The sequence below is a fragment of the Garra rufa genome, unplaced genomic scaffold (genome assembly GCF_049309525.1).
Source record: "Garra rufa unplaced genomic scaffold, GarRuf1.0 hap1_unplaced_312, whole genome shotgun sequence".
Taxonomy (NCBI): Eukaryota; Metazoa; Chordata; class Actinopteri; order Cypriniformes; family Cyprinidae; genus Garra; species Garra rufa.
The window spans coordinates 1-11,633 of record NW_027394580.1 but is presented as its reverse complement, the minus strand read 5'-3'; the positions used below and the strand labels follow the sequence as shown (position 1 = coordinate 11,633).

General features: G+C 37.3%; 2 protein-coding genes across 2 annotated transcripts; one reads left to right on the top strand and one right to left on the bottom strand.

Annotated features, from left to right (window-relative positions):
- Positions 1-817: 817 nt before the first annotated feature.
- On the top strand, positions 818-2,246 carry LOC141317096 (uncharacterized; the record flags this gene model as incomplete). Its single annotated transcript, XM_073832913.1, has 2 exons — positions 818-1,043; positions 1,662-2,246. Coding segments are annotated over 2 exons (759 nt in total), but the record flags the coding sequence as incomplete, so codon positions are not given.
- A 2,100-nt stretch (positions 2,247-4,346) lies between these two features.
- Positions 4,347-6,618, bottom strand: LOC141317098 (glycine cleavage system H protein, mitochondrial-like). The gene is made up of 5 exons (XM_073832914.1): positions 6,468-6,618; positions 6,204-6,283; positions 6,055-6,118; positions 5,773-5,904; positions 4,347-4,451 (listed from the first exon to the last, which is right to left on the bottom strand). Exons 1-5 carry the CDS (start codon positions 6,616-6,618, stop codon positions 4,354-4,356), a joined length of 525 nt encoding a protein of 174 aa, XP_073689015.1. The 3' UTR covers positions 4,347-4,353.
- Positions 6,619-11,633: the final 5,015 nt, after the last annotated feature.

Below are 11,633 nucleotides of genomic sequence, written 5' to 3'. Positions count from 1 at the left end.
TGAGAAAAAAAATCATAATAGCAAGATGTAAACTTAGAATTCTGAGAAAAAAATCATAATAGCAAGATGTAAACTTAGAATTCTGAGAAAAAAATCATAATAGCAAGATGTAAACTTAGAATTCTGAGAAAAAAATCATAATAGCAAGATGTAAACTTAGAATTCTGAGAAAAAAATCATAATAGCAAGATGTAAACTTAGAATTCTGGAATTCTGAGAAAAAAAATCATAATAGCAAGATGTAAACTTAGAATTCTGAGAAAAAAATCATAATAGCAAGATGTAAACTTAGAATTCTGAGAAAAGAAATCATAATAGCAAGATGTAAACTCAGAATTCTGAGAAAAAAGTCACCATTGCAAGACATAAATGAGTTGATAACTTGCAGTTGTGCCATATAAACTTCCTATTGCGTAATCTTTTTTAATATCTTTATTTCTTGGCCAAAATAAGCTTTCATAACAATGTGATGCTACAGCTAATGCAAACCCCTAGCCATAACTATAAATCTTCTGTGCATAACTCATCCCACACCTCAAATTGTGTTTTATTAAGGAGAGGTGTCATATTTTTCCACATTAAATAATCTAATAGCTCCCACTTGGGAGTGGGCTATTTAGACTATTATCCAGTAAGAAACCACCTGACAAGTCCTAGTAACCAGCCAGAGTTACATAGAAACTAAATAGCAAGACCCTGGCAACCACCGGCAACACTGGGTTTATCATTTGTGGATAGAGAATGTCTCAACTTTGGCAGAAATGACCTGTAATGACCATTCAACACAGCATCTCAACACTCGTTCTCCATTTTACAGGACACACTTGTAGATGCTGATGTTGCCATAGATGCCATGATGTGGCAGAATGGAGGAATGTGTGGACTGGATCACTGGAACTTCGTCATGCACCCTGTTGATGCAGCGCTGACCTGTGACCCCTATGGCACCTATGTGCGGCAGTGGTGTCCTGAACTGAAGGCACTTCCTGATGACCTCATCCATAAGCCCTGGAAGTGCCCAGCATCAATGCTGCGTAGAGCAGGTCTGTCATACTACGTAACCTGTTTATGGTTGTCGTGGACTGAAACAGATTAAATGAGATACTTTTAATATGACATGCAAATGGTCCATTTTATAATGTTTTGTTTAGAGTTTAATATTTATAGTGGTCAAATAACTAAAAATGCACAAGATTTTACCTATAATGCGGTTAAAAAAAACACAAATGCCTTAATTCTGGTTAATTTCCATTGAAGGTTTGAGTACTAATAAACCAGTAGAAATTGACATTGAAATTGCAGGTGTCAAATAGCTTTAAAAAGTCCTTTTCATGCTTTTTAAGCCAATGTTTGAATGATTTTAAACCATTTAAGCGCAATAAGGGACAAAAGAGAACTCAAATTAGTGTTTCACAGTTTTCATAATGTTGGCACCTTTTTACCAGCAAAAACAACTGCATCATTAAAATTATTCATATTGTGATTTAAGATTTTTGTTTTATCGTCCACCCCATTCCCAATAAAATCAAGCCTGTATGTTTTTTTTCCTAATAAGACACTCTTTCACTTGGAAAGTCACACATAACGGAGATAAAATAGGTTTGCTTTAACTAAAAACTAAAGTCACATTCATATTATCTATTATCACTTTCTGCTCACAGGTGTGGTTTTGGGCACCAACTACCCAGAGCGGATTGTTGTTGACCTCGAGGAGCGACGTGCACAGTCTCTACAGGACGTTGCCTCTGTGAGAAGGCGTTTTAGGCAGTTTGTTGACCAGCGATCAGGCTGTGATCTGGTGCCTGTGCCTGCAAGGCTGGTACAGGAAGCTCTGGGCAGTATGGAGGATGTTGTAAGTCGTGAAGAAACTGGCTTTCTCCTCCCAGTCATCACGCGCATGGAGTTTAAACACCAGTCTGAGGATCCAAACAGGCAAGACAACCCATATAGCGCTGTTCTGAAGGGCTACGTCAGCCGCAAACGAGATGATACCGTTGCCTTTCTAAATGAGCGAGACTTCACAGCCAGCGTGATGTGTGAGAGTGCACAGCGTAGGGAACGATTAGAGAAGGACCAGTGTCTTCTGGAGGGCCTACCTAAGCCCACCCAAGTCTCACGTGGAAGGGGTAGACGTACTCCAGCTAGAGACCCTTACAGCAAAGTGCCTGGAGGTGTCGCTGTTCCCCACAGATAACAGACCGACAAGTTATGGTTGGAATAAACTGCACATTTGCACAGATTTTTAACCAGTCCGCCAGTCTGGAAATTTCGTCAGTCTGAGTTTATTTAGCATATATTCATGTAGTGTATTATGGGCACAGACTAAGATTTTTCAGTTTATAGTGTATCATTGCAGTTGAGGTCAAAAGTTTACATACACCATGCAGAAGCTGCAAAATATTAACTATTTTAGCGAAATAAGAGGGATCATACAAAATGCATGTTGTTTTTATTTAGTTCTGACCTGAATAAGATATTTCACATAAATACATTTACCTATAGTCCACAAAAGAAAACAATAGTTGAATTTATAAAAATGACCCCGTTCAAAAGTTTACAAACACTTGATTCTTAATAATGTGTTGTTACTTGAATGATCCACAGCTGTGTTTTTTGTTTGTTTGTTTAGTGATAGCTGTTCATGAGTTCCTTGTTTGTTCTGAACAGTTAAACTGCTGGCTGTTCTTCAGAAAAATCCTTCGGGTCCAACAAATTCTTTGGTTTTTCAGGAATTTTGTGTATTTGAACCCTTTATGACAGTGACTGTATGATTTTGAGATCCATCCTTACACACTGAGGACAGCTAAGGGACTCATTTGAAACATTTGAAGATCAGGGTATTTAACTTAATTTGTCTTCTGGGAAACATGTAAGTAGCTTCTGAAGGGCTATACTAAATGAAAAAATGTGATATTTAGGCAAAGAAAATAAAGAAAAATAAGAAAAATGTACACATTTTCATTCTGTTTCAAAAGTTTACACCCCCAGCTCTTAATGCATTGTGTTTCCTTCTGAAGCATCAGTAAGCGTTTGAACCTTCTGTAATAGTTGCATATGAGTCCCTCAGTTGTCCTCAGTGTGAAAAGACAGATCTGAAAATCATGCAGTCATTGTTGGAAAGCGTTCAAATACACATGAATGCTGAAAAACTAAAGAATTTGTGGGACCTGAAAGATTTTTCTGAAAAAACAGCGGGCAGTTTAACTGTTCAGGACAAACAAGGGACTCATGAACAACTATTACTAAACAAAAAGACAGCTGTGGATCATTCAGGTAACAACACAGTATTAAGAATCAAGTGTATGTAAACTTTTGAACGGGGTCACTTTTTTAAATTCAACTATTATTTTCTCTTGTGTACTACATATAAATGTTTTTTATGTGAAATAACTTATTCAGGTCAGTACTAAAAAAAACATGCATTTTGTATGACCCCTTTTATTTTGGTTAAGTAATTAACATTTTGCAGATTCTGCAAGGCATATGTGAACATTTTACCTCAATCTTAAGTTATCAGACTTAAGGTTTTTACCTGGTAGATATGACAGTAAAAAAACGTTTCTCTTATTACATAACACTCTCTACATTATTTTGACTTGTAAGCAACTACATTACAAACCAAGTAGTCGGTTTTGATTTTGTGTTGACTATGAATGCAGCATGAGCAAATTTCATACCATGTACAAACACATCCATTATGGTGTTGGAAACTCTTTGATATTTAACATATTTATGACTTAAGCTTTGTTTTCTTCAAAGGTATTTTATAAAACAGTAATACTTAAAATAATTCATTTGCAGATAGGGTTCTTTATTTTGTAAATCAGATCTCTGTCAGAAGCACATTTGGCATCAAGAAGCAAGATTTCTAATGCAATAAAACCATTTAAAGCAGGTAAGTGTTTTAAATAGATGTTTAATGTTGTTAGTTAATTATGTTAATCACTTTAACTCATTTACGAGTCCTTAAAACTAACACAGAGTTCACCAGGTTTCATAGCTGTCCTCAGATTGGACATTGGCTGTTATTCGTACTTCCACATTTTATTTGTAGCTTATTCCAAGCATTGACAAGCTTTTACAGAACAGTGTAACATCTGCAAAAGAGATGAAACCGTTACATAGGCTGTGTCTCTGTGGCTACATACAATAACTGGCTGAATCCAACCAAGTTTGCTTGTTGCTTTCCAAGCGAAGTGCATATCGTTGTGTCCATGTGGTCCCCTCCTGTGGGTGTGGGTGGACGGGAAAATGCAATTTAAGAGAACATCTAAACTAAATCAGCTACTATAAACATTCCTAAATTGATTGTTTTTAAATTCTCTCCCATATGCAGTAAGCCAGCAGCATGCTCTAGTCCTCTATAGATTTGATGTATCTCTCATAAGCAGTTTCATCCATCAGTCCATCCAATTCCTCAGGAATAGATACAGTCATCTTCATCAGCCAGCCTGTAAAATAGACACTTATAGATGACAAAATATACATTTTGTGAGAGAGCTATTTCTTAAATCAGTCACAAGACTGAAATTTACTCACCCCCAGGCTTTCCAAGATGTAGATGAGCTTGTTTCTTCATCTAAACAGATTTGGAGAAATTTAGCATCACTTGCTCACCAATGGATCCTCTGCAGTGAATGGGTGCCGTCAGAATGAGTCCAACAGCTGATACAAACATAATAATTCACAAGTAATTCACACTTCAGTCCATCAATTAAAGGAGTAGTTCACTTTCAGAACAAATTTACAGATAATGTACTCACCCCCTTGTCATCCAAGATGTTCATGTCTTTCTTTCTTCAGTTGTAAGGAAATTGTGTTTTTTTGAGGAAAACATTTTAGGATTTCTCTCCATATAATGGACTTCTATGGTGCCCCCGAGTTTGAACTTCCAAAACGCAGCTTCAAATGGCTCAAAACGATCACAGCCGAGGAAAGAAGGGTCTTATCTAGCAAAACGATTACTTATTTTCTAAAAAAAATTACAATTTATATACTTTTTAACCTCAAATGCTCATCTTGTCTAGCTCTGTGTGTACTCTGTGTAGAGATTAAAAAGTATATAAATTGTAAATGTTTTTAGAAAATAATCGATCATTTCGCTAGATAAGACCCTTCTTTCTCGGTTGGGATCATTGAGAGCCCTTTGAAACTGCATTTTGGAAGTTCAAACTCGGGGGCACCATAGAAGTCCATTATATGGAGAGAAATCCTGAAATGTTTTCCTCAAAATAAATAATTTCTTTATGACTGAAGAGAGAAAGACATGAACATCTTGGATGACAAGGGGGTTTGTACATTATCTGTAAATTTTTGTTTTGAAAGTGAACTACTCCTTTAACATCTTTGTTTGTAAGAAACAAATCCATCGAGACAAAAAAAAAGTCATCTCATCTAAATCTGATGAGAAATATATACCGTTGGATTTTGATGTGAGAGTACAACAGGTGATGGACCTGATAATTTTGTTTCTTACAAACACAGCTTTTTGATTCACAAGACTGCGGACTGATGGACTGGAGTGGTGTGGATTACTTGTAGATTATTGTGATGTTTTTAATCCGCTGTTTGGACTCTCATTCTGACGGCACCCATTGACTGCAGAGGATCCATTGGTGAGTGATGGAATGCTAAATTTCTCCAAATCGGTTCCGATGAAGAACCAAAATCTTCTACATCTTGGATGGCTTGAGGGTGAATGCATCTCCACATTTGCGAGAACTATTCCTTTAAGCTAGTTTGAGTCAAAATGAGATTGAAGTAATGTCTCACCATCTTTATAGCAAGACTTGTTGACCAGTCCTGGGGTGTCCGCCAAGGCGTCATTGACATCCGTCACTTCCCCCGTCAGAGGAGAGTACAACTCACTTGCTGCTTTAACACTCTCCAGAGCACCAAATTCATCTACAGTACAGATATAAACACACACAATCAAAAATAATCGATCATAATATATGGTTGATTTACTACTAGTAATAACTGTATTTTGTTAAATTGCTGCATCCTAATGTGGAGTTTTTCAAAAGCAGTATTCTCCAGAGCAAGAATAGTTACCAGACTGTGATAACTTTGTGCCAATTTCAGGGAGCCCACAGTAGACCACGTCCCCCAGTGCCTCCTGGAAACATTATATTATAAACACATGATAATACACACTATATAGTCCCAAATAAATCACCTCTTTCTATAAAATCAAGTCTAACCTGTGCAAAATTACTGATGCCCACTGTTGCCACACCACTGTCCACGCGAACCCACTCGTGTTTGTCTGTGAACTTCAATGCTGCAGAATGACAGAGAAAGTAACACGAATTATAACCGTGCACATAAAGATGCATTCAAATGTTCATGTAATATAGTTTATGCTGAGTTTGTTACTACCATAGCATTTGAAAATGACTGTAACATTAGTACACACATCTAAACTTTTCCGCGAGCCGCCTGTAGACACTCATAAGTTTTAATACCTGCGCAGAAGCGAGTGGCTGTGCTCAGTGGTCTTTTATAGCATGTCCTCGCCAGCAGTCTAGCTGCAGTCACAGCGTTTCTGTTTGACAGTCGAGGCAGAGAAGAGGTCAAACTAACAGAAGCACTTCGTAATATTGTGCACATCGCCATTATTCCTTGTACGCAAACATTAATGGACGCCGGCGCGCCTCGATGATGTCATTATTCGAATGGCCTTTGCGCGCCAAAGTTGTGCTTTGAGGTGTGTATTTGGTTTTGTGTTGGAGGGAAAATGTATCTATTGAATTTATTGTCTTTATAATGTCTATATCAATATCTTTAACTGTAAAATTTACAAATAACATGGACATTAACTTTTTGGGCAACAACAAGATTTTGCGTTAAATGAATTTTATATTTTGTAACTGGGTACTATTTTGACATTTTGTTTTTGTGAAATTCATATCCCTGCTGAAAAAAACAGTATATGTTGGTTAGGTATGTTTTGTTGCTGGGATGCTGGTTTTAGCTGGTTTATGCTGGTCCTTTGCTGGTTTATGCTGGTGCTTGACCAGCAACATGACCAGCATAAACCAGCAAAGGACCAGCATTAACCAGCTAAGGACCAGTATTAACCAGCAAAGGACCAGCATTAACCAGCTAAGGACCAGCATTGACCAGCAAATGACCAGTATTAACCAGCAAAGGACCAGCATTAACCAGCTAAGGACCAGCATTAACCAGCAAAGGATCAGCATTAACCAGCAAAGGACCAGCATAAATCAGCAAAGGACCAGCATAAATCAGCAAAGGACCAGCATTAACCAGCAAAGGACCAGCATTAACCAGCAAAGGACCAGCATAAACCAGCTAAGGATCAGCATTAACCAGCAAAGGACCAGCATAAATCAGCAAAGGACCAGCATTAACCAGCAAAGGACCAGCATAAACCAGCAAAGGACCAGCATAAACCAGCAAAGGACCAGCATAAACCAGAAAAGGACCAGCATAAACCAGAAAAGGACCAGCATAAACCAGCAAAGGACCAGCATTAACCAGCAAAGGACCAGCATTAACCAGCAAAGGACCAGTATTAACCAGCAAAGGACCAGCATTAACCAGCTAAGGACCAGCATAAACCAGCTAAGGATCAGCATTAACCAGCAAAGGACCAGCATTAACCAGCTTAGGACCAGCATAAACCAGCTAAGGATCAGCATTAACCAGCAAAGGACCAGCATTAACCAGCTAAGGACCAGCATAAACCAGCTAAGGATCAGCATTAACCAGCAAAGGACCAGCATTAACCAGCAAAGGACCAGCATTAACCAGCAAAGGACCAGTATTAACCAGCAAAGGACCAGTATTAACCAGCAAAGGACCAGCATTAACCAGCTAAGGACCAGCATAAACCAGCTAAGGATCAGCATTAACCAGCAAAGGACCAGCATTAACCAGCTTAGGACCAGCATAAACCAGCTAAGGACCAGCATTAACCAGCAAAGGACCAGCATTAACCAGCTAAGGACCAGCATAAACCAGCTAAGGACCAGCATAAACCAGCTAAGGATCAGCATTAACCAGCAAAGGACCAGCATTAACCAGCTTAGGACCAGCATAAACCAGCTAAGGACCAGCATTAACCAGCAAAGGACCAGCATAAACCAGCATCCCAGCACCAAAACATACCTAACCAGCATATGCTGTTTTTTTCAGCAGGGATAAAAAGTCATTTTGAAGAGATCATAAAACTATAGGCCAACATACCGACAAACATTTATTATTAAATATTACAAATATTTGAAATAGCATTATTTCCTAATTAAGTAAAGCTTACAGCTTAAGTACAAGGAAGAAAATAGATTTTGACCATTTTGTTGCCATAGCTAAAGAAATTGTGATTTTTACTCAAGTTGGCCTACCCATTTTTTTCAACAGGATTTATAGATAGAATGATAAAACAAATTTTACCTTATGAACTATTTTTTGCAAATCTGTTTTCTGAAAGATTTCATTGGATCTGTATTGCAGTGTAAGTCAACACAGTTGCAATTGCTTGTTTAAATCCAGTTTAGTGGATATTTATTTTTGATTAGCAGGAAATATATCTGGAATTATCCCAGCAGGCACCGGACGTCAGTATAACGTTGGATTTTGGTTGAGAATGAATAAACATCAGTATTTGACATTGACTTAAAGTTTACATTAGACATTAAAATGACATTGAATTTTGCCCACCCAGTGTCGCAACCGAAATTTAGCCAATATTAACATCTTATGACATTGTGTGCCTGCTGGGATACATTTAGTGTAGCCTATATCCAAAAATATATATAAATGAAACAAACAAAAAGTTTCCTTAATAAATAATAATTAGGCGCCAAAAACATTTGTTTGTGCAAGATCATTCAAAACTGATTTTTTTTTCCCCAAAAAATATAATGACAGAAATTTCCTTTAAGTGTTGACCCTTTGATAAAATTTTTTTTTTTTTGTTAATAAATACTTAAATACATTGAATTCTTAAATAAGCGCCAACAACATTTGAAAATAATAATGACAAAAATTTTCATTATTTTCAAGTGTTGACTCTTTGAAAATAATTTTTAAATGTTTTGTTAATAAGCTCCTAAATAGTTTAAACTCTTAAATAGGAGTTAAAGACATTTGTTGGTGTGAGACAGATCACAACCGATTTCCCCCCGATAATTATAATGACAGAACATTCCTTAAAGTATTAAAAATCATTTAAAAACGTTTTGTTAATAAACTCTTAAATAGGCACCAAAGACATTTGTTGGCGTGATCAAAACCGATTTTTCCCCGATAATTAGGACAGAAATGACCTTAAAGTGTGGACTCTTTGAAAATAAATTTTAATAAACTCTTAAATAGTTTAAACTCTTAAATAGGCGCCAAAGACATTTGTTGGCACGATGGATAAAAACCGATTTTTCCCTGATAATTATGACAGAAATTTCCTCAAAATGTCAACCCCTTGAAAATCATACAATTATTCGTAATGTAATTTTATTAACCACAAAACTTGACTTTTAAAGTGCCCCTATTATGCCTTTTCAAATATGATATTTCATGTAGTGTGTCATGTAGCTGTATGTGAACATAAACTATCTGCAAAGTTGTGACGCCGACAGTGCACTATAAATGAAGTTTTTGTCTAACAAAAAAAAAGAGTCGGCTCACATTCGCCTAAACGAGTCGTCAGCAATTCGAATCTTTTTTCTGTAACGGCCACACGTCACGAGCTACACATTTGCGTAATGTCCACCCACGTTCAATTTCGCAAACAACTTGCCCGCCCACAAACAGTAGGCCTACCATTTTCACGTGGATTAACGTTACATCATGTCAAGAAGACGCCCTGCGCTGTGAGAGTGAATTTGTTTTATATGCCCTTCCGAAAGATGAAACTACCAAGAATGAGTGGTTAACATTAATTTTTTCAACACCTCAGCAGTCCAATGCCAATCTTGTGTTGTGTTCGCGTCATTTTACTGATGACTGTTTTTCCAATCTTGGGGAGTAACGTTACAACGCGAGATTCACCAAACACTTGGTTTTAAAAAATGGATCAGTGCCCAGTTTATTTGGACCGGCTTGCTCCTCTGAACTTCTACCTGTAAGTATGATTAATAATTGATGATTGTATTTTCTAGCGATCATTCAAAATATGTCTTTGTGTACGTTATGGTGTGTAACAACCCCGCACATGTCTTGGTAAGCGGCTAACTTGCGTTTCTGTAGTTCTGTTGTTCAGCTGTGAGTGCAATGTAGTATAAAAATTGTGATTGATGCAGCTTGACTGTCTGTCTGCCTTATTAGTTTAAGTAATGATAATGATAAACGATGGCTTAACGCAGTGTTATGGGTTGTACGTTACAGTGTTGAAGTTCACAACGTAGAGGTGTGCCCGGTTCGCTTACAAAAGCAAATTGCAAGCACTTTCCACAGTTATAATATGACACCCACTGAGAAACGTCCTGCTCCAGTCGTGCTTGCAAAACAGTTTCTTGTCGATGTGCCACTTCAACCGTTTCATCGTCAGACTCCGGCTCGAATTGATAGGGTAAAATCGAGGCTATCTTTTCTATGCATTAACAGGTCTCCACAGCTGTCATTCAGTTATGCCAATGGGCGTTTCGTTTTGCGCTGAAGCGGTAGACCAATCCCAGAGCCATACAGAGAGAGAGTTGCGACAACTCCGTTGACGCCAATGGACCATTTTTTTACAGCAATGGCGGATCGTGGAGACGCTCAATAGTTCCCGGAAGTTCGCGCTAATAATATCAGCGCCGTAGAGATGCAGCAGAAGAGACCGCTGTGATCAACTTTTAAACGGTAAGACATTTGTAGAACAAAGCTGTATACTATCAGCACAGCTAATCAATTTAACTTGTGCATTAAAACATATTATTATTACATTATTTCTCACTTAATTAGTAGATTTACGGGATGTTATGCATTATGTCCGTGCAGTTTCATCCATCATTGTGTAATTAAGGCTTTTAAACAGGATTTTTGCTGATGGGAGCTACTTAATAGTTCTGAATTTATTGCAATGAATGCTGATTGACCTAAGTGAGAATGAAAATTTTAAAATAGGCGAGCTATTTTCGTTTCAGAATCATGCTAGGCTATATATATATATTATATATATATATACCACTGCTGTATTATAGCAGTAATCACTGTAAACCTGTATGTTATTACTGTTTTTACACTTAAACGTCTTAGCTACTATAGAACTACAAAACCATTTCTCCTGTTATTCTCCTTCTCTATCCTGCTTTCAGAACAAGAACCACCTGAAGTAAAACAGTGCCAGCTCCTAAGTATGATTACATAACATTTTGTCAATGTAATCTATAAATTGCTCCTGCTGACTATATCCAGTTTTTTTTATGAAGACTTTAGATGACCAGCACCTGTGAAGAGATGACGCCAACCCTTGAGAGGACTTCAGATGAAGCAGACTCTAAATAAATATACAAAACTGATAAATTGCCCTTGCACTGTAATCAACATGATCACATCATGCTTTAATCTGTTCATTGTTTCTGATTACGTGACGTTACTTAACTGCATGATTTGTATAGCTTAATTTCAGAACATTTCTGTAATATGGACATTACAGTAAAACAGATACGCCTGTTAACAGAGCTCTT